The sequence below is a fragment of the Cnephaeus nilssonii genome, assembly GCF_951640355.1.
Source record: "Cnephaeus nilssonii genome assembly, chromosome: 23".
Classification (NCBI taxonomy): domain Eukaryota; kingdom Metazoa; phylum Chordata; class Mammalia; order Chiroptera; family Vespertilionidae; genus Cnephaeus; species Cnephaeus nilssonii.
Window position 1 is genome coordinate 13297859 of NC_137094.1, and position 22815 is coordinate 13320673.

Below are 22815 nucleotides of genomic sequence, written 5' to 3' on the forward strand. Positions count from 1 at the left end.
AGGTCCTGCAGGGCTGGGACAGACGCACAGACAAGGCCCCGTCCTTCCAAGCGCAAAGTCGAGGGAGGAAAACACCTGGGAGCCAGCGCCGTTTCAAAGGGCCCCGTGGGCTCTGCTCACCAGCCGCGTCCAGTCCCCCCGGAACAGGCCGGCCGGCCCTCGCGTCCCAGGCCCTCTCGTCCCAGTCCCGTTAGAGTCGATCACAAAAGGCCACTGGGTCGAAGGTCCGAGAAGCCACCTGTGCGAGAATTAGTCTATCTCCTTCCCACGTAGTTTCTGCTCCCGTTCATGGGTTTTCACTGGGGAAAAAAATGAACTTTTTACACCGTCCTTTATCTCAACCCCCGAAACCTCACAGTCCAGGTCCGGGAGTGAAGTCGAGAAGGGACTGTGGTGGGGAGGGGGGCAGGCGCCTGCCCATCACCTGGTGGGACCCACGGTCCCTCATTTCCGCGTCTCACCTCCCAGATCGATGTCAGCGAGGACGACATTGACGACGGGTTCAGGAGGCTGTTCGCCCAGTTGGCCGGGGAGGTAGGTGCCCCCAGACCTCTGCCGTGCTCTGGTTGATACTTGTCCTCAAGGAGACTTCAGGTTCGAGGGGAGAGGAAGCCCAGCCGCTGTGGCTCCGTGGTTGAGCGTCGACCTGTGGACCAGTTCGATTCGCGATCAGGCCACATGCCTGGGTTGCGGGCTCGATCCCCAGTGTGGGGCGTGCAGGAGGCAGCCGGTCCATGATTCTCTCTCATCATGGATGTTTCTATCGCTCACTCCCCGTTCCTTCTTCTCTGAAATCAATAAAAATTATTTTTTTAAATAAGTCAATAAAGAGGAGAGGAAACCGACTGAACCGAAGTCGGGAGGAACTGCAAATGGAACTCAGGTTCCGCTCGGGTTCCTGCCCGCGTCCCCCGAGACGGCTGCCCGCCGCGGCCCCTCAGCTCTGCCTCTGCTCCCCCTGCCTCGCTCGCCCTGTGGCTCTTATTTCTTTTCTGTCCCGCTCCAGCCGAGACTTGGAACTCGGCCCCTCATCCTTCATTTCCACAAAGATATTTGGGGGGATGGACCAGGCGAGCCACTCACACAGGGCGTCGGACTTCCCTTTTCTTACAAAAACCCCTCAGCCACGTGGGCCTCCGCTGGCTACAGAGTTCTTCAGCCCTTTTTCTTCCCACGACTGCAAGGAAAAGCCACCCCCGGTCTCCATCAGTGGGCTTGCCCCCCAGTTACTCTGTGAGGGGGGAGTGGAGACGGCTGAACGACTCCCCGGAGCTCTGAGAGAGTGCTGGGCCCCCCCTGAGGGACCGACCGCGGGCCGGACCAGCTCACGGGGGGGGGGGGGGGGGGGGGGCGGCCAGGTCCGAGGCTGTAGGGGGAGGAGTGGAGAGTTTATCCGTTTCCCATGCGGAGCGCCCTGCGCACTGAGACTCTGTGTTAGATCGGGAGTCGGGGGGGGGGGGGGGGCCCTGTGGGGGGTGCACGCGCAGAGACCTGCCCCGGGCATGGCTCACAGGGCTGGGCGGAGCGGGCGCCCGGGGCACGTGATGGCTCCGTGTGCCACGCGGCTCCCGGGGACCGGTAACGATGCCCTGCTTGCATGCCCACAGGACGCGGAGATCTCCGCCTTCGAGCTGCAGACCATCCTGAGACGAGTTCTCGCCAAGCGTAAGTCTCCCCTCCGTGCGAACCCCGCCCCGCTCCTTCCCCTGCGGCCGGCCTGGCCCCGTCTGGGCTGCTGTGCCTGCAGCGTCATGCCCTGCTCCGGTGAATGCCACCCCCAAGGAGGGGCTGAGGGGGTCTAGTGACGTGATTCTCAAAACAACACGGGTCCCGGGGCCTGGAGGTCACAGTCACTTCCCGGCTCCACTGCTCACTGGCTTTGGGACCTAAACCCGGGCATAGAACCTTCCAGACTCGATTCCTTACCTGCTGGACAGTCACGTTACTACTTACCTCTTTATGAGTAACGCGTAGAGCAAGCATGTCAAACTCAAAGGCTGACACGGGCCAAATAAACAAGGTCTAAGTGTGTGCGCCGCAAGGAAACAAAAGCTTCCGTTTTCATAGAAACGTAGGTTTATTTCGATAGAGACGTGCAGAATGCAAAGGGCTGAAATAAAAGTCATCGTGAACATAAAATAATGGAACATTTAAATAAAAAGTAATATTTTTTCTTGAACATTAACTTACCAGACACTGAATAACTGTACAAATTAATAAGCATAATGCAAATAAACCTATTTTTCCTGTTCTCCGAAAGTGAAATATTTCCCGTTGTGCACACCAAACAAGTCAGTCCAAGGCTAATGACGTGGCCATCGGCTGCTAAAATATTCGCTGCTGGTATTAGTGGAGAGAAATGGTGCGCCTGCGTCTAAGGCACGTAAGGGAAATGAATGCAACAGGATTATAGTAATCAGTCATTAGCGAACGTTGTAGTTGGTTATTAATAATTATGTATAACAGGATATTGTGAAAATTAAGTTATGAAATTTTTATTAAAACGTTTCTTACATACCGTTACATCGGCTGGGCCACAAAAATATTCGTTGTGGGCCACATGCGACCCGCGGCAGTGAGTCTGACATGCTTGGCGTAGAAATTGCCTAGCACAAAGCCTGCACCCCAGAAATGGTGGCTATTATGGGGAGTCATTGGTGACAAAAAGCTGAGCAGCCCGGGAAGCACCCCAAGTCCCCGTGTCCCCTGGCCGTCTTTAGTAGGAGATCACTGATGGAGAGACATCGATCAATAATCAGCCAGGATGAAAAATAAATGGACCGTCTTTTACTCAAACTACGGGAATGACGTTAAAAAGTATCATCTCCCAAATGTGTAAGTGAGCCTAATCCGACCCGTTTCTCACTGGGAGAAATGTCCCTTCGTTTGAGCCGATGGCCAGGCAGGCGACGTCAAGGCCCCAGAAATGGCGGCTCTGGGCCCAGGCGGCGGCGGGGCTTCCGCAGAGAAGGAGCAAACTGGACAGAGACCCGAGGGGCCGGAGGGCCAGGCTGTGCACAGATGTAAGCAGGAAATATGCAAGGACTGATTGTTCACCTCGCTGCTGGGGACCAGTAGGGGGAGACACACACACACACACACACACACACACCGACCCCCCACGGTCAAAAGTCCTTGTGTAATATTTTATTGTTGTAGGGATAGAAACATCAATGATGAGAGGGAATCATGGATCGCTGCCTCCTGCACGCCCCCTACTGGGGATCGAGCCTGCAACCCGGGCATGTGCCCCGACAGGGAATTGCACCTCCTGGTTCATAGGTTGATGCTCACCACTGAGCCACACGGGGCTCCCGTAACTTGACTCCCCGATATGTGTTTGCCCCTCAGATGAGCACAAGAGCGTGTGCCTTTGGTATAAAACAGCAGCCCAGGAGCAGGGCGTGTGTCAGAGGAATAAGCCTGGGCCAGACACAGGCGTGCTCTCAGTCCTGTGGGCGTCCCCAGCAATCCCGGGACTAACCCGGAGACCAAGTAGGTCCTCCTCTCGGAGCCCGGAGCCCAGGGCCAGCGGGGTCTCCGGAGATACTGGCTCCTGCCCTGCGGCCACCAGCCCCATGGCTGTTCGAGCTCCGGGAGTCACAGCTCCCACCAGGGGGCCGGGCCATCTGGGGCCGGGCTTCCCCCAACAGGCCTGGTGCCTGCCCTCCCCCGCTCCGATCTGGAGGGAAAACAAGGCGTGGTGTTTACCCCGCGGCTGCCAGGCACCGGTGAGGTCATAGGGCTCTTCAGACGAGCCACGCTGACTAAAGCCTCATTGTTTCCACACAGATGGAGGGTGGGGGTGGGAGACCAGGCCGCTCGGCCTCCTGCTCCAGCCTCCCCCGTGCCTCTGAGCTTGGGACCTCCCGCCCAGCTGCCTGGTGACTCCTGGCTGCCCACGCCCCACACACAGCCCCCTGCCCACACCCGAAAAGGGGTCGGGCCCAGACTGGCAGCTTTGAGTGGTAGGCTCCTCGTGAAGTCTGCGGGGACCAGACTCACAGGGTGGCAGGGTCTCAGGCCAGCACCAAGGAGAGGGGACCCGCCTGGGAGAGAGCAGCGTCTCCAGGTGGCTGCTGGGCCTCGGGTTTCTCCCTCAGCCGGGCACAGGGAGGCTCGGAAAACGCCTGCGGCCGACGGTCCAAGTAAGCCCTCCGTCCAGCCCGGCCTCCACGCACTCACGTGCCCCCCCCCCCCCCCCGTTTCTTTCCCGTGGTGACTCTGCACCTGGGAGCACTGGTGGCCCTGGCCGGCTCAGGTCAGTGGATGGAGCGTCGGCCTGCAGACCAAAGGGTCGTGGTTTCGATTCCAGTCAAGGGCATGTACCTTGGTGCAGGCTCCTCCCCGGCCTGGGCCCTGGGGTGCATGCAGGAGGCCACCCATCGATGTGTCTCTCTCCCATCGATGTTTCTCTCTGTCTTTCCCTCTCCCTTCCACTCTCCCTAAAAACCAATGGACAAACACCCTCGGGCGAGGATGAACCACCACCACCAGGAAAAGCACACAGAGCAGGCAGGCGCCTCTGCCCTGTCCCGGGCGGAGCCAGTAGCCAGATGCGCTACTTCCCATCTTTCCAGCGGCTACTGTACCCAGAGGTGCCGATCCAGGACCCTGCCGCCGCGGTGGAAAGTTCTCTCGCCAGTGCGGCTGTCGGAGGTTTTCCTGTCTCTCTCACCTTGTCTTCTAGGCCAAGATATCAAGTCCGATGGCTTCAGCATCGAGACCTGCAAGATCATGGTTGACATGCTGGATGTATCCTTTCACGAGCCCCCGAGAACACGGGCTGGGGAGCCTGCCATGTCCCCCTGCAGAGAGAGAGCCAGACACGCTGCCCGCCAGAGAGGCCAGCTGCTGCGTGGGTGTAGGACTGTTGTCACCAGGGAACGTGTAACTTCAGGGGAGGGAAAGCGACAGGCCCCAGGCTCAGAGGGCAGTGGGCGTGTCCCTGGGACTGGGGCAGGACACTCCCACGGTACGCCCACCATCCTCTGCCCCAAGCGCTTGGGTGTGTTTCCCGAGTGACAGTGTTCCCACTTCTTCCTCTAGGAAAACACACTTGACCCTTGAACCACGAGGGGCACCGACCCCCCACATCATCGAAAATCCTCATGTAACTTTCGATTTCCTCAAAACTTAACGACTAATGACCTACTGTTGATCGGAAGTCTTATTAATACCATCAATAGCTGATGTACACATATTGTGTGTGACAGGCATTATATACCATACTAGAGGCCCGATGCACGAAATCCGTGCAAGAGTAGGCCTTCCTTCCCCTGGCTGCTGGCACCGGCTTCCCCCTGGCACCAGGGACCCGGGCTTCCCTCTGGCCACTGGCAGGCATCCGGGACCCGGGACCCGGGCTTCCCTTGCAGCCCCAGCTTCGTCCGGAAGGTTGTCCGGTCTAATTAGCATATTACGCTTTTATTATTATAGATCCTTACACTAAAGTAAGCTACCGGAAATGTCATTAAAGTCATAAGAGAAAATACACTTAAAATACTGGGCATATTTATTGAAAAACATCCGCATGGAAGCGGACCTGCCCAGTCTGTGTTGTTGGAGGGTCACCTGTATTCCCTAAACCCGTGGTCGGCAAACTGCGGCTCGCGAGCCACATGCGGCTCTTTGGCCCCTTGAGTGTGGCTCTTCCACGAAATACCACGGCCTGGGCGAGTCTGTTTTGAAGAAGTGGCGTTAGGAGAAGTTTAAGTTTAAAAAATTTGGCTCTCCAAAGGAATGTCAATCGTTGTACTGTTGATATTTGGCTCTGTTGACTAATGGGTTTGCCGACCACGGCCCTAAGCCATGAGATCTCTGATGCGAATGTTTCCTCTGGCCACGATGTTGTTGACTGTGGAGACGAAGCCCACCCTCCGAAGCCCACCCTCCGTGAGCATCTCCTTGCCCTTTGCTCTCGCTCGCGCCTTCCCAGGCCACCGGCCTGCCCCCAGGGCAGACGCATCATCGTTTCCCGCCTTGTTCCTGATGCCCCTGAGAAGTGCTGGGCAGGGGTGGTCCAAGCTTCTAAGAAGTTCTGTCTCGCGGGCTCCCGGCACCCCCAGACCAATCAGCGAGTGGGGCGCAGGGAGCAGCAGGTGTCTCTCCGGCCCTCCCACCCCCGCTGGAGGGCTCCGCCAGAGCTCCTGTGGCCCCAGAGTGCCCAGCGGCTTTCCTTAACCGAAGGCAGTCCGACGGCAGCGGCAAGCTGGGCCTGAAGGAGTTCTACGTTCTCTGGACGAAGATTCAGAAGTACCAAGTAAGCGCGGGAGGGCGGGCCGACGGCAGGCCGGGTTTGTGTCGGGGACGCGCTGCGCACGGGCCTGTGGACACAGCGGCTCTGCGGGAGGGGCAGGGGCATCTCCCCGGGCGTGAGCTCAGGCTGAGTGAAGGCAGGCGGGGCAAGTGACCAGAGCACAAAGCGAGGGCTTTGTGGGCTCAGTGGTCTGCTCCCCGCCTTCAGCTCGCTGAGCAGACACGGGTCTTCTGGAAGCCGCCCTCAAAAGGCTGAGTGGCCTCCTGTGCTTTGGCATTTTAACGGCCCGAGTGTACAGATACCTAAGACAGAAACGCGGACTGGATGTGTGGGTTTACAACCCGCTCACACAGAGGCAAAATACCATCAGCTACTGAAGGCAGGAACAGCGATTCTCCCGGAGCGGGGGAGGGGGGGCGTGGAGTGGAAAACCAGCCCCCTCAGCACCGAGGGGCCTGGCCTGCCCTGCCCTGCCCGGGGCAGGTTCTCATCACCGTCTTGCACGTGCCATTCCAGAAGATTTACCGGGAGATCGACGTGGACAGGTCCGGCACCATGAACTCCTACGAGATGCGGAAAGCCTTAGAAGAAGCAGGTGAGACTTCACAATTGCGCTTCCTTTTGCCTCGTGGGGAGCGTATGGGACGCACACAACACCACACGCAGTGGGTGAGCGGTGAGATAAAGCAGGTGCCTGTTTAGTACAAACCCATCCCGTTCATCCCCCGTGAAGGCCGATGGCCAAAACCAAACGAGGCCCAGATGCTCTGCCCACGAGGCCGTCCTGCATCTAAGCCTCCTTCCGAGGAGCCTGGCGGGTCCAGCAGGCAAGGCCAGCTCTCAGCAGCCCCCCCAGCTCCCCCTTTGGGGGGTACAGGGCTGGTTAGGCACACATGGGGTGTCTCGGCGCCTCTTAGGGGAAGTCCCTGGCAGAATGGGATACCGATAAAAGGGACACGAGCTTGTGGGAGACGGGTGTTTGGGGGGACAGAGAGGACAATGTGAGATTGTTCACTGTATTAGCGAAGACCCCAAATCGCTGGCTTAAACGAGATACATCTTTTTCTCACTTAACAACCCCCCAAGCTGAAGAAGTTCAAGGCTGGGAGGGTGCCCCCTGCTGTTAGGGACCCGGCTGCGCTGTCACCAGCCCTTAGAATGTTGCCATGGGACCCAGGGTGGCCTGCCATCACACCCTCATCCTGGCAACGGGCTGACTGACGGAGGGAAAGACACGGGCTGCAAGGGATGCTGGGAAATGTGACCTTGCTCCCAGGCAGCCAGGACCCCAGGACAAATCTATTCCTGGAGGGAAATCATATCCGTTTGCCATGAGCAGCTTCTGCCACATGCATCCAGGAAGAATCTAGTCGCCAAGATGACGCAGCGCTAACCAAACGAGAGAGGCAGTGGCTTACCCCCTGGGACGGTGTGACCGTGGAAATGGGAACAGACAGGACAAGTCCTCCCTGTTGGGCAGTGAGGAGCCAGGCAGGGTGCAGGGGAACAGTCTGGAAATGATGGTGGAAGGCCCTGGCTCTGCCAGACCAAGCCGGCCTCCTCGGCTGCAGCCAGGGGACAGAAGCCATCGTAGCTGCCACTGCAAGGGCCACGTCGGCTCTGTGTTCAGAGGTCGGGGCGCGGTCCCTCCTGAGCCGGCGTCTGCTCGTCCCTCCCCGCAGGTTTCAAGCTGCCCTGCCAGCTCCACCAGGTCATCGTGGCCCGCTTCGCCGACGACGACCTCATCATCGACTTCGATAACTTCGTCCGCTGCCTGATTCGCCTGGAAACGCTCTTCAGTAAGTGGCCGCCCGGGGAAGGCGTGTGTCGGCTCCCGCGCGTGAAAGCAGCCCGCCTTCCACGCGGGAGGCCTCGCCGGGACCGCAGGCTGGCTGTCCAGTTGAGGGTGGAAACCCTCCTCTCGTCTGGGGAAGGAGGGAAGAGACGGCGGCGTGGGAGACTCAGTGGCGCGGCTGCCGGAGGGGAAGGCGATGATGTGCCCCTCGCTGCAGCTCGCTTGCAGGTGACACCTGCTTCTCTTCCCCCCACAGGGATATTTAAGCAGCTGGACCCCGAGAACACGGGAACCATACAGCTCGACCTTATCTCTGTAAGTACACCACCCGCCCGCTCGGACGGGGACGGGAGGGCAGGGCTGTTGCCTGGGGCACAGGGACCTGTGGTTGGTTGACCTGCTGTTTGAAAGCTCTCTGGTCCGCTGGGGACAGGACTGTGAATGGGTCTAGGCCCGCACGACGCGCTGTGTCTGCAGTCTCTCCCCAGCTTCCGACGGGCTCTAGAGCGCCCGGAAGCGCGTCTGGTCCCTGCTCCCAGGAGCCTCACCAAGGGCAGCACTGGGTGGAGATGGGAAGAGAGGGTGCAGACCCCTCTTAGAAACGCACCCTGCTAACCAGCGAGCCTGGGCCCAGGGGCTTCTAGAAGGAAACCCTTTAGATGAAATTCAAGTGCATTCTTAGAACTGATGGGCTTAAACTAGCTGCTGAGAAAATCACTTTTCCTCTCCTCCTTCCCCCTTTAAGATAAAATAAACAGCCCAGCCGGCGTGGCTCAGTGGTTGAGCGTCGACCCATGAACCAGGAGGTCGTGGTTCAATTGCCGGTCAGGGCACATGCCTGGGTTGTGGGCTTGATCCCCAGTGGGGGGCGTGCAGGAGGCAGCCAATCCATGATTCTCTCTCATCATTAATGTTTCTATCTCCCTTCCTCTCTGAAATCAATAAAAACATATAAAAAATAAAATAAAACCCTTCAGTCCACAGGCCGACGCTCTATCCACTGAGCCAAACTGGCTAGGCTAAAAATATATTTTTAGTTTTTTAAAAAATAAAAGGAACAATAGTGACTAAGCTTCCCTTAAGAAAGTATTGTGCTCCCGCGTCTGGAAGCCCAGCAAGGCCCCTTCTGAAACGCTCATCACCCCGAATTAAACTGGAATACCAATGCCACCTGGGCACCGTGCCCTCCCGCCATCCCGATGGCAGCAACCTCCCTCCCACCCGAGAAAGAAGCCAGCTCAGGCATGCTTTCATTACCATCGGCTTCTCCTGTGCGTGGGGCACCGAGCTGCAAGGGCTGGGTCAGGGGTGAGGGGCAGTGCTGGGGGGGGGGGGGTATAGGGCGGTGACCAGTCCCCACGGACCAGAGAGGAGCTAAGTCCTAAGAAGGCAACCCTTTCCCGTGAGTTTTGAAGTCTAGAGAGAGCCAGCACATAAAGAGCTATTTGGTTCCATGATGCACCGCAGTACCTTTAGCCGACCGAGAAGATGCTGACTGGTTACAAGTCACACGGACTTGCTTACAACGGGGTCACCCAGGCGACAGCCCTACCCTGAGAGGGCGATCTCCCGTGGAGGCCACACCATGGACACCAACGTGCCAGCTGCTAAGTCCTGGACACTGACCGTTGTGGCTGGCAACACCACTCCTCCCCAGCTCCCCCCGCCCACCCGGCCGGCTGCCATCTCGGCCCACCCTCCCCACTGCCCAGGGAAACATCGGCCCCCGGCTCCCCCTCCTGTCCTCAGCCGCCCCGTCCTCAGGCGCCTAGAGCTGCCCACACGCTAGTCTTTGCTGAGGGTGAGCAATGCCACGTCAAGAAAATCCCCTCGGTTTGCAGTCTGCTCGGCCTTGGCTGCAGGTGGCATCACCTGCCGCCTCTGCCAAGTCCTGCTACCCAGGCCCACCCAGGCCGGTTCGGTCCGAATCCGTACTCGAGCTCCCAGAGGACTCCAGTAAGAACCAAGGCTGAAAACCACTCGTTTAAGGGAGAGCTACACCACAGACTACCTACTGATGGGGTGGTCGCTCAGGGGTTAGAGCGTTGGCCTGTGCACCGAAGGATCTCGGGTTCGATTCCCGGTCAAGGGCACGTACCTGGATTGCAGGTTCGATCCCCAGTCCCAGTCAGGACAGGGGCAGGCGGCAACTAATCGAAGCGTCTCTCCCACATCGATCTTTCTCTCCCAGCCTTCCTCCCTCCCTTCCAGTCTCTCTAAAAATCAATAGAAAAAATATCCCCCGGTGAGGATTAACAACAACAAAAAAACCAGAGTGAACATGATAATCCAGATGTTGTCCGAGTTGCACATTTCACGTGTCTTATTCAACCCTGAATATAATTCATGACCATTTGCTTCCAATATCAGCTTTTTACTAACCTGATAAAAACTAGATTCTAGAAATCAGGTAGAGAAAAGTGTGAGCTGTCACACTGATATCTTAACCCTCGCTCAGCTTTTCTGGTGCCAAGTCAGTCCTTCGGAATCATCTACAGGTAAACTGCCTTTCATTTTAAAAATAGTCATTGAACTGATTTTTTTTCCCCTTCCTCCCAGTGGCTCTGTTTCTCAGTACTTTGAAGTTATAAACAAGTTTGCCTGAAGACTTCTCGTGAAAGAAAATCAGCCACGGACTCAACTTTCACAGAGAAACTTTTATCCGGACCTCGATTATGGGAACATTTACTTAAACCGATGATTATAGCCGAACATAACGACACCATTTGAGATAGGAAAAGATTTGCATATCATTAGACTAAATGCGAGTGAGTCGCTTAACCCTCGACCAGCTCAAAGAAAGCTTTAAATCTGTACATAGGATACACTTTTTACTTTTACACACACGGTCCCTTTAGAGCAATATTCAATCAGGTAAAAAAAAATAAATAAATGCAGGTGTTTAACAGCTGAGCAAACAGTCGATCTCAGAGGACACCAGGTCCTGCTGGGAATACTGAAAGCAACTTCAAGTTCAAAAATGCAGCTTCGACATTTACCAAACAGCAGCTCAGGGCTCACCAGTTCCCTTAAGTAAAATCGGAAATACTAGTATGATGGTCAACAGGGAGTCCTGGCAGGGCCCTGGAGCAGGTGAGAACGCCCACCTGTCACCGGTTAAACAGGAGGCGGTTTACGGGTCCCTGACCTGGCCCTGCACCGAGAGTTCGAAATACCGAAGGAAGTCCTCTCGTGGCCGCGGACACACACACGGGCCCAGGCGTCCAGCTCGCACACCTATTGTGACGAAGACAAAACAGGCTGTCTGCTGCCTGCTCAAGCTCCCGCACTCGGCCACCTCCAGCATCGCGCAGAGTTGGGGGTCGGGCGAGAGAGCCCCGGAAGAGACGACACAGCTGTTTCTCGCTTCCCCCGGGGCTGTGCTAACAGGAATGCTGCCTTGTTGCCTTACCTCCTGCCGAATGTGCTGTTCAATAAAGAGTCGCCTGGGCACCCCCTGCGTGCTGTGCTTCCTCTCTGACCCGGTGACACCCGATTCCCAGGTGGGGTGGTGCATGACACGGAAAACCAAAACCAGCAGGCGCGCCAAGTCCCACAGTTCACTTTTATTACAACTGTTTTCAAAGTCAGCTATGATCGTGACAAATGTTACGGGTAAGTTTATAACAAGTCTCTAATTTCCAAGATACAAAAGGCAATAAATATAGATTCAAATGTGGCCTAAAAACAAGATTCCAAACCTAATTATCTGTATATGCATAATTCTTAAAATGCTACAAGCACGTGTAACAATGAAGTCACTGCTCACTGGCTGCCAACGGCTCTTCACTGACAATGCACGGCGTGCGCACCTTCGAGCCTTCATCGGGGCCTGAGGCAGCTGGTGCTGGGCCGTCAGGTGGCCCCTGGTGGCCGTGATGGCACTGTCCTTCCCGTGCTGGGACAGGGGCAGGGGCAGGTGCTGGGAACTCCACGGGTCTCCCAGGAGCCCAAGTGGCCGTTTCTTGCGGAAAGAGGCTGTCGCTGTGCTCTGAGTGGCCCCTGGCAGTGAGGTCACTTCGGCCTAAGCGCCATTTCCTGGTGCCGCTGTCCTGCGCCACAGCGAGTCCTCCCGTCCTTCGTTTCTTCCAGAGCACATCCTCACGGCTCTCCGTTACAGCGCCATGAAAACAAGTCCTGTGAGACTGTGCCCCAAACAATCCTGGGACTTCTTAGTGATAACAGATTAATTCTTCATTAACTACATTCAGTCAGGTTTCAGGCCAAGCTCCTCTGTCTTGGTTTAATTCTTGGGTACAGCTGTAAGAGAGTTTACAAAACGTTTACATACGTACACACGTGGAGCAGAACAGCTCAGGAAATAGGGGTGGGGCGTCGGCGGGACAGGAAAGAAATTGTAAGAAAAGGATTCCTTCTGCCTGCGAAGCCCCCGAGTTGCCTGAGGACGCAGATTCACATGCAGCAACTCTCAGCTCGGGGACACTCGGAAGCCACGGGTCCCTCACGGCACCACGCCACGGTGCAGGGACATAACCACGACGCTCTCAGCGCGAGCTCCATCGCACAGCCTGCCGCCTGTGAACGAGTCTGACGAGGACGCCACCGGCTGCGGTGACCCGCAACACGCTCCGTGTCCCGCACCCGAAGCTCCCGTTTCAAGGGAAACGTAAGAGATTCACGTCTCTTTCAACTTGATCCACGACGGACACAGCTGTGTCATGGGACCCGGGCTGTCAGACTACCCGTCTGCAGATCCGAGGCGGGATAAGGGGAGTGTTTGTTTTGGGGTTTTGTGGGGCTGTGTTCTCCACAACAAGAGCTGGAGAGGAGGTGTATGTGAAGGTCACAAGATCCCCAGTCGGGAAGCCAAGAGCAAGTCAAGCTAGTAATTCAACTGGCGACCCAACAAAAGCTCCCCCCTCCCCCTCCCCCTCCCTCTCCGCTCACAAAGGGGAAAGAAGGTTTTACTGAAAGGAAGGAGTCAGGCTTGCAGCCAAAACTGGAAAAGTAACTGGAGGATCCACGTTACATAAAGGGTTATTTTTCTCTCCGAGAAAAGATATTTAGCCAGCACAATTTTCTAAACTCGCAGCTGAGCCTCTGGCTAAAAATTCAACATGAATGCAATTTTCTTTTTAAATTTCAAAGAAACAAAGGAGTGTGGTGTGGAGGCCACTTCTATCCAGAGAAGACTGCCAAAGGACTAAGACCATGAAGCGCTGGGCTGGAAGGATCTTCGGTGCAGCCGTGATGCCAGGAGCTCCGCGCCGCACGCACGGGCAGACCGGGCTGGGCACTGCTTCCCGCTGGGAACCCCCGCGGCCAGGCCACCCAGGACCCCCCGTCCGGGGCTGAAACAGACCCAACAAGCAGCCCGCTCTCGGAGCCGCTTCTCTCGGGTGAGAGGCTGGAGAAGGCGGTGTTCGCTGGGGTTTGTCCGAGGGGAAGTGGCGCTCAGACACGCGTCTCCCTGGTGCTACGGACTGAGCAGAAGCGAGCGGGGCTTGAAGAGAGCCACCTCCGTGTTTCTACTCCATCTGGGAACGCCAAAGCCTTTCAAGGGCCCACGGCCTGTTTCTCTTCGCTCCAGGACCCTCTGTCATTTACGTTACTACACGGAGGAGCACTGTCCAATAATAAACCTTTCATCACAGCGGCGTGGGGACGGGTGAAGTCATTCAGGCTGCACAGCAGACAAGCAACAATGGAGAAGGGAGAGCCGGGAGGACGGGCCGGTCATCAGCTGGCTGGCCAGGCCCCGGCACGAGCCACTTTAACCAGCTCGGCCGCAGGGCGCCAGACAGAGGCTGGGTCAGGGCCTCGCTGCCAGTCGAAGCTCTAAGTGGGCACAGGGGCCGTGGGAGGCAGCTGTGGAGTCTGCCCCACAGCTGATGGCAACACCAACAGAACCACCTCCCAGCCCCGGTCAGCCACCTGCTCCACCCTCAGTCTCGGGAGGCGATCTTCTGCCTCCCCACCTGCCTCCCACGGCCGCAGTCACCCAGGCCCAGGGCTCGGGCACCTGCCCGGAGTGGGAGCCAGGGCTCCTGACCTGCGTGCTGTTCCTTGTCGGTGACATCGGCCCTTTCCGCCCGCAGACTCGCCTACTTCCTCACCCACAGGCTCTGCAAGCGCTTGGACCTTCAAGCTGTGAGCTCAGTCTCTCAACTAACTCACGTTTCTCTGCCTGGTTCCCACGGCCCCAGGCCCCAGGCGCACACACGGTATAAAACACGGAACCTGTGAAGGAGGCTCGTGCCCAGTCCACAAGGCGTTCCTCCCCCTCTTCCCCTGTCCGCCCAGCCTTCTCTCTGAGGGCCCTGCTGAGTCTTTACTGAGACGGCCCTCCCTTCATGTGTCCTTGGTTCACATGATATTATTTTCTGGGTTTTATGAAACTTACAATCAAACAGCAGAGAAAGAACAAAGAATACTGTTCGCTGCCAGAGTGGCAAATCCCGATTCAGACACACTCATTTCCAATGTCAGGAGCTCGCTGCCCATCACGTCAGCCAGGTACTCGACCTGCACACGCAGACAGGGCCCCGACCTCCAGGCCCGGCAAACATGGACATGTGCAACCGGCCACCCACAGGAATCACTGAAAACGTGGCTTTTAGCCTAAATCTGGACCATCAACATTTTACATTCCATGTCCCCTAACATCCCGGGGTTTCCCCAAGCCCCTCTCCAAACCTCGCCCGTGTCGGGGTGACTCACCCCCAGCAGGTTGTGGGGGACGTAGCCCTCCTTCTCATTCAGGCGCGCCCACCACCACTCCACTTCGTCCTCGTCCTCCCGGCGGAGGACGGTCATGCAGTCGCCCTCCTTCATGGGCAGCTCGTCCTCGTTCTGAGGCTCGTAGTCCCACAGCGCGTAGATGACACCCTTGTTCATGATGCCCATTTTCTCCTGGACGCCTGCAGCGGGAGACACAGCACAGGAGAGGTCACGTGGCGTGGACCCCTGCTCACGGAGCCTGCGTGGGTACCAGCCGGCCCCTAGCACTTCTCCACTGAACACTCGCACGTAGGGAGGGCGGCCCGCAGAGCAGAGGGAACAGACAGACGAGGTGCCTGCGCTGCCGGCTCTAAGCACGCACACTGACCACACCTGAGCACCTCTCCACGCCGGTCTGCCTCCCACACAGGCTTCTGCAAGCCCAGGGGCCAGAAAAGAACCGCCACAGGCGAGGACATAAGCGTGAGCGCACGCCGCCCCCTCCCAGCCTACTCTTAAGCATCGTGCAAGGAACTCAGACACTGCCTCACCCTCTCCCTAACCTCCGAGCTACAGCGGGAAGCAGAGGTGTGTATCGGTTAAAGGGGTCTCTATCCATTTCCAAATACAGAAGGATAAAAGAACCATATATAAATATGCTGGGATGCAGAATGCGGCCAAGTGCTTTAGACATGGTTTTTTAAAAGCCTGCCTGCAGTCAACTCTCAAATAACGAGTCTCCGGATTCTAAGACAGTGAAATCCACAAAGTGGGGAGAGGAAGGTCCCCCAGCGCCCACTCTGTAGCAGAGCTCCTCCCCAGCCCCCTCTCCAGCCCCGCCCTCCTCCCCACGGGGTGCTGCTTGTGAGGGTTACAGTCCTCACAGGGCAGGCAAGGGGGGGGGGGGGAGGAAACACAGAGGGGAAGGGAAGGGATGAGGCTAGAAGGTCCCGAGCCATGCAGCCATCACTGCTGTTTTCGCCTTGTTTTTAGGAAAACACCTGCTTGCTTTTGAACAGTCGGGGTTTTTCCAACTTCGGTGAACACTACACTACTCATCAGGAACTGACTCTTCCGACACCAATGACTACGCGAAGGCGCCTCTCACTCCGGGCAAAACGAGACGAGAAATGAAACTGTTCTCTCCAGGAGAAGGGCTGCCGTCTAAAGGGTCAGGCTGCCCTAACGGGACAAGTGGATTTCCACCCAACGTCCCCACGTGACTCAGACAGGAGACGCATCACAGCGCAGTCTCTGGGCGATGAGACTATGACTCCAATACCACGAAGTTGTGGGCTTTTTACATTTTTATTGATGTCAGAGAGGAAGGGAGAGGGAGAGAGAGAAACATCAACGATGGAGAGAATCAGTGATTGGCTACTTCCCCCCTTCCCCAACACTAAGGACCGAGCCCACAACCCGGGCATGTGCTCTGACTGAGAATCGAACTGTGACCTCCTGGTTCATAGGTCAATGCTCAACCACTGAGCCACACAGGCCGGGCTAATGCCACCAAGTTTGAAAGCTGGCCAGACTCCTGATCTGTTTGGGATGGGAATGGAGACGGGGTAGGTGAGCAATTCTAGATATTTTAGTATTCTCAGAATGACAACTCGAGTCTCATTTCCAAGAAATCATCAGGAATGGAAGAAAACGTCCCCTTACTTTGCTGTTTACCAAACTAAGAGTTCACAAATCACTGCTTTAAAGAAAACACCGCTCAACAGCACTGGCCATTTGGGACAGGCGAACCGAGGCCACACGAGATGGCATCCCAGCCGCCACGCGGAGCGAGCTGGAACAGAGCCCTCCGGCCGCGTGCGTCCTGCGGCTTCCCCTTCCAGCCTCCGGGAGACAAGCGCAGGAACGCCACAGGCAGGTGCGCAATGAGCCATGAGCACAGCCTGGCGTCTGTCCAGAGCAGGTGGCAAGGCTAATGCGGTGGAGTCATAAAATGGCGGGCACAGCGCAGTGAAGAGGAACCACAGCTCCAGGCCCCGCGGACGGTCTCCACGGGAATGGGGAATGGGGAATGAGGAATGGGAACGGCCAGCCGCAGCTCCACGGGGAGGGTTTGTTACAGAAAGGCCCAACACGGGCAAGACTACACAACACTGTGGGACTCACATACAGGTGACTTAGCTTTTTTTAAAATCCTCACCCAAGTGTATGTTTATTGATTTGAAGGGAGGGGGAGGGTGTGTGTGTCTGAGAGAGAGAGAGAGAGAGAGAGGGGGGGGGGGGAGGGAGAGACCGATCCCACACATGCCTGACCAGGGATTGAGCCCACAACCTTTGGGTGTATGGGATATGGGATGACGCTCCAACCAACTGAGCCACCTGGCCAGAGCAACTTAATCATTTTTTAAAATGGGTTGCAGGCTCGATCCCCTGTAGGGGGCTTGCAGAAGGCAGCTGATCAATGTCCCACTCCCACATTGATATATCTCTCTCTCTCTTTCTAAAAATCTTAAAAAAACAAACAAACACCTAACGGAGAAGACAGAGCCTGTGTCTTTAACCTCAGGGTCTTACACTCTGTGCACCTGAACGCCATGGACTCCTCGCACCTCCTCATCCCTCCTTCCCCTTCTCACTTCCTCTGAAGCTAAACTGAGAAGGAAAATGAAGCTCAACCTCTAAGACTTACAAATGATAAAATTCCCCTTGTAAATAAAGAGCAACCAACCTCTCTCCACTAGATCTCCCAGTCCTCCTTCCTCCACCTGCACGGCTGGTGCTACAACCAGAACCATAAACTCAAACATCAAGGAAACGAACGAGCCAAAAAGTTAGCTCTAAAACATCGAGTGTGGGACCAGTTTGCTGGGCGGGAAAGCTTGGGTCAATGGGGTTCTTACACCAACTGCATTCCCTTGATCGGCGTGGAAGGAGGGGGTTCCGTTTACTTACTCGCGAAGACACACCGTCCCTCACCAAGCAGCAAAGGCTCAGCAGAGGACCCGTTTATGATCAGAACCCTGAGTGCCACGAGGTCAGACACGGCTCCCGGACCACGCTGCTTCTCGGCACACAGCTGCCCTGACGTCTGGGCCAGGGCGGCCCTGTTTCCGATGCCCAGGACTAAGGGCGACACGAAAACGTTTTCCAAATAATAAACATGCTGACCGAACTACACCCCAGAGCAGTGGGACAGATTCACGGCGTGCCGGACACACGTCACGCGAGGCCTACGCACCGTACAGAAACTGGGAGCACTGCGTGTAGCCCTCCTCCATCTCCTCGCACTTGTCCGCGGCCGTCTGCATGTCGCTGTAGGTCATGGCAAACACGGCGGCCCCCGACTCCACCAGGAACTTACACACCTGGACGTTGTTGCAGGAGGCAGCGCAATGCAGGGGGGTCCTGTGGAGGCAGACACAGCGGGCTGGGAACGGTTCTCAACCGAATGGCACCTGCTGCGACCTGGTATCTGGGAAGGAAGTTGCTGAGTCTGTCGTCTACTAAGCCCCTCCTTCCGAGGACTCCTCACAGTTTCCTTTAAATCAGTTACACACAGGCACCGAGCCCGTTAGAGAACCACAGCCACCGAGGAACACGTCCGAGTGCTTGGCTGCCGGGCTGGGGCGGCGGGAGGGGGAGGGGAACCCAGGAAATGAGTGAAAGGACATGAAACCTGGGTGATAATCTAAACCCGGATGAGATGTATATTCAGATGCTCTGAAGCTCCAGCCTGATTATTCTGCCAGAGTAGAGGACACAGCGGCCGTTCCCTTAAAGACTTTTACTCAGAACGTGTGCCTCGCCACTAATACCGTTACCGACTCTCTCGCCAGCACCGCCGATGCTGTTATGGGCCACAAGCCACCCCAGGGTGACAGGGAGGCAGTGCCGCTGCCCAGGCTCAGAAGAAGGGCTTAAGAGGTTTTTTTAAATATATGTTTTTAATTGATTTCAGAGAGGAAGGGATAGAGGGATAGAAACATCAATGACTGGCTGCCTCCTGCACGCCCCCCACTGGGGGTCGAGGGGGGGGGGATCGAGCCCATAACCCGGCATGTGCCCTTGGCCGGAATTGAACTTGGGACCCTTTAGTCCACAGGCCGACGCTCTATCCACTGAGCCAAACCGGCTAGGTCTAGGGCTCAAGAATTTTAAGCAGGCCCTAAAGTACATGCAATTCTGTTTCTTTACCCTTTTCTCCCTCCCCTCTTCATTTCGTTCCTCTTGGGTACACAGCTTTAAAAAAATGTACCCTCATCCTCGATCCAGGCGCTATCCCTAATAGTGTGGTGACTATAATGACAGATTGTTCATAGTGGGAAATTATGTATAAGCTGAGCTCCCAACACGAAGGAAACAAGGACGTTAGCACACATTAAGAATTTGTTTCAGTTAATTTTAAAAAAATGGACTAAAATATGCGGAGTTGCAAGGAAATCTCACCACCCGTCGCTGTCGGCAGCATTTACGTTCACACCGAACTGCACCAGGAACTTCACGATCTCCGTGTGGCCGGCGCACACGGCGTTGTGGAGCGCCGTGATGCCTTCATCGTTGGGCAGGCTCGGGTCCTCCACCTGGAACAGCAAGGAGAAGGAGGGGCGCTACTCAGTGTCTTCACACCTGAACCGCCCGATTGACTGGCTCTGCAGGATCATGAGAACAGAACTAGACTTGTGGCCCTTTTTTAAAAAACCATAATTAAAACCTACAAGAGCCAAGAAAACAATACCCAGAACAATTCTAGAAATAAGACAGACAAAACAGCCACATTAAGTAGGCACTCACTATGAAAAGTTTTTTCCCCAAAAATGGGAGGAGAACCAGAAACTCTATCCGTAGAGTCATCTTTGTTTATTTACCCTCCAACTTCCCACCACAAATTAGTGTCTAACTACAAGTGACATTTTCCATGGAAAGAAAAAAAGGTCAACTAAAAATATTTTAAATTGTAGGCTTCTGAACGGTAGGGACCACATCTGTAATTTAACCGTCTAGTATAAACCCACACAGGAGCAACTTTTAAAGGGGGGCAAGGACCCCGGAGAAAGCACAGGACTCCAGGGGACCCGGGGAAGACGACACGTCTGCATCATCGAACACGCGACAGTCACACCTTCAGAACAGCAACGCCTGCTTTGGAGCAAGTTCAAGAGTTTCTCTCAACAGTCCCGCCTCCCCCAAAAGGAAATTTAAAAACACAACTTCTCTATGGCAGCTTCCTGATCAGAGCTTTAAAGCGAACTATGACGCAAGGTCATGTTTAAGAAACCGACCAATCATACCTCATAGATTATCCTCTGTACAAGGTCAAATTCTCCCTCCAAAGAGGAATCTAGAAGCAAGGCAAGGGGGTTGAACTTCACCCTCATTCCGTGAGCAATTCGCTCGGAACCAGTCTTACGTAAGTTGGTCCTTTTGCCCTGCAGAAGAAAAGCGTGGAAAATTAAGGAGCCTGCGCTAAGCAAGAGACCAACAAAAATGGGGAGGAATGACATCCCAGCTGAGTTGGTAAAAGACACAAAAAATACATTCAGCACTTTCTATTAAAGCATCACATTACTCAGAAGAGTATATAAACCACAATAGCTTACCCCATATGCCCATAGAACGGGACTTCCTGGAACCTGGTGAGATACATTTGGTTGTCCCTACAGCATGAACGGAGCTAAGAGGACCATCTCCAGTGACAGGCAGGCTGGTTTTCTGTCAAGTTCAAAACTAACCAAGACTGGTCTTTCAATTACCTGCCTACTATAGCATAGCAAACCCCACGGTTCACTTGGGCAAGAGCTAACCCTAACCCTCTCCCTTCCTCTCTCTCTAAAAGTCAATAAAAACAGTGTTTTTTAAACACAACACTGTTTCCTTCCCATGTATAAGGTCCACTCTGTGCCTAAGAAATTACAAAAAGGCAAAGTGCAGGGCACACCCACTGCCACAGGCCGTTTACACACGAGCCTTCTTTGCAAATGGCTGCACGCACTTGCTGGCGCGTCGCAGAGTTTCACAACCAACACCTGGAAGAGCGACAAGGCTCATGAAGCATCCAATGCACCACGTGACTTACCGGAGGCAGCGACACCTGCCCGGTGATTTCAGGTGGACGCATGCTCCCCGAGTCTTCCCCCAGCCCCTCTGGCTCCCCCGACGGGTACGGAGGCGGAGGGTAGGGGGGATACTCCTCCAGGTACACCTCAAGCAGATGGGGAGCCTCTGGATTCGGTTCTTCCACGTTATTCTGGAAATTCGGGCTGGTGTCCGGGGCTCCCTCGGACACATAATCAGGGCCCAGGGGAGGAGCGGGCAGGTCACTGTTCTCTGCGCTGGCGGTGGCGGCTGCCTCCGGGGACACGGGCTCAGGAGCCAGAAAGACCACCTCCTTCTCGGGCTCCGCGTGTCCATACGGGTTCTGGATCTCCACGGGGCTTTCGGGGCCGGCAGTCGCTGAGCTCGGCGTGGCCGGGTAGGATGGCACAGAGATGGTCTCCATGGCAGCGATGGTGGTCCTCTGATACAGGAGTTTCTGGATGTTCGGCCCATTGGGACCCTCCGGCTCGGTGATGGAGCTCCGCTTTTTCAGCGGCCGGGGGGCGTTGGACAGTTTCTTTCGCAGAGCTTCCAAGTCAACGTCGCTCTGGTTTCGGTAAGGATGCGACAGGAAAGGCAGCAATTTGGTGGGGCTGAGGGGCCGAGGAATCCTCTCGTTCTCGTGGCTCTCCGGAACCGAAGAGGCCGGCTCCGGGTCGGACTCGGGGCCGCCGGGTTTGCCCTGGTTACCGGCGTGAATGCTGTCCAGGGGCTGCTGGTTCTGGGCAGCGATCACAGGCTTGCCGTAGACTGATTGCAAAAGGAAAAAAAAGCTCCGGTTAACGTTAACTAAGCAACACTGGCAAGTCACAGACACGGCTAACCACGCGAAGGCCTCTCTTAATCTCATGAGAGCGTCTCCACAGGGCAGCTGCCCCGTCACCCAGGCACCAAGAGGACATGGGTGGCCTGTGTGAGCAGAGCCTCGTGCGGTGCACGCCGCGGGCACCTGAGTCCCCCGTGAGCCGTGTCCTCTGCTCTGAAGGAGCCGCGGGCAGTGGGAGCAGATGCGCTCGGGCAACCACCACGCGGCAGGCTCTGTCTCTCCTACCGGTTCTATCCTGTTTTATTCCGTGTTTCGTAGTCTTCACTATGACCACTGCAGGGCTGATGTGCAGCAGAAACTCACATTTTAAACTGCCCCTCAAGACCAAAGGCCACGATGAAACAAAACTTAGAACAAAAGCATCGGTCAGACGGGGACAGTCCCTGGCTTCCTGGCGGGTGACGGCCCAGCGGGGGAGAGGGAAGGGGGTGCTTACCGCTGGGGAAGTGCGGCCCCCGGGGCTGCGCCTTGGTCAGGGCGCTCTGCACCGCCTGCTGGAAGCTCTTCCCGGGCGCCTGCTGCTGGGTGTACATGGAGTAGATGGAGCTGGCCGCCACCGTCTGCGGCCTCCGGAGGGGGGGCGGGCCGGCGTCCCTGGAGGGCTGCGGCGTGAAGGGCCGCACAGCCGCGGCCGGTGGGCTCTCCTGCTTCGCGCCGGGAACGGGAATGGGAACGAGGGCGGGGTCCTGGCCGCCCCTCTGCGGCGGCCCCGCGGGTTTGGGCTTATTTCCCACGGACGCCACGGCTGCGGACAGCTGCTGAGGAGTCCCGTCGGGCTTCATGTCTGACGGGGACGGGTTGGTTTGTCCAAAATAAGGCAAGTTGATCTGTTTGGGTTTTGATGGAACAGGAGGTGGTACTTTCCCATTTTTATTTGCAGCCTGTAAGACACACACACACACACACACACACACACACACACACACAGTAAAAATACTGAGCAACTGGGCACACGGATGGTCTAGATCACCTAACTTCACACACGCAAGTAAACACTAACCATACCAGCTGCACATGTTTAAATCCTTCACTTCTAACTCCTAAGGCTCTGAACTGACACACATTTACTCGGACTCAGTAACACAGCGCAGTTCCCGCGAGGAACCACCTCCTCGTGGCCACTTCCTGTCCCGGCAGGTAACTGAGCAGGACACTCTGGATGCTCTCCTACGCTCTCGTATCTCTGGGAGACTTACATGA

General features: G+C 56.1%; 2 protein-coding genes across 3 annotated transcripts in view; one reads left to right on the forward strand and one right to left on the reverse strand.

Annotated features, from left to right (window-relative positions):
* CAPN2 (calpain 2) overlaps nt 1-10894 on the forward strand; it is a 39096-nt gene extending 28202 nt beyond the window's left edge. The window contains exons 14-21 of the mRNA XM_079763727.1: nt 469-534; nt 1608-1665; nt 4691-4755; nt 6194-6262; nt 6776-6854; nt 7942-8058; nt 8311-8369; nt 10614-10894. Coding sequence (XP_079619853.1) covers nt 469-534; nt 1608-1665; nt 4691-4755; nt 6194-6262; nt 6776-6854; nt 7942-8058; nt 8311-8369; nt 10614-10637 — 537 coding nt within the window. The 3' untranslated portion in view covers nt 10638-10894. The remainder of the gene's footprint in view (nt 1-468; nt 535-1607; nt 1666-4690; nt 4756-6193; nt 6263-6775; nt 6855-7941; nt 8059-8310; nt 8370-10613) is intronic.
* A 1-nt stretch (nt 10895) lies between these two features.
* TP53BP2 (tumor protein p53 binding protein 2) overlaps nt 10896-22815 on the reverse strand; it is a 107932-nt gene continuing 96012 nt past the window's right edge. For both annotated transcript variants that reach the window (XM_079763696.1, XM_079763695.1), the window contains exons 12-18: nt 22052-22496; nt 20770-21539; nt 19985-20122; nt 19143-19276; nt 17935-18101; nt 14736-14935; nt 10896-12314 (exon numbers count right to left, since the gene is read on the reverse strand). In XM_079763696.1, the coding sequence (XP_079619822.1) occupies nt 12273-12314; nt 14736-14935; nt 17935-18101; nt 19143-19276; nt 19985-20122; nt 20770-21539; nt 22052-22496 (1896 nt within the window). In that variant the 3' untranslated portion in view covers nt 10896-12272. The remainder of the gene's footprint in view (nt 12315-14735; nt 14936-17934; nt 18102-19142; nt 19277-19984; nt 20123-20769; nt 21540-22051; nt 22497-22815) is intronic.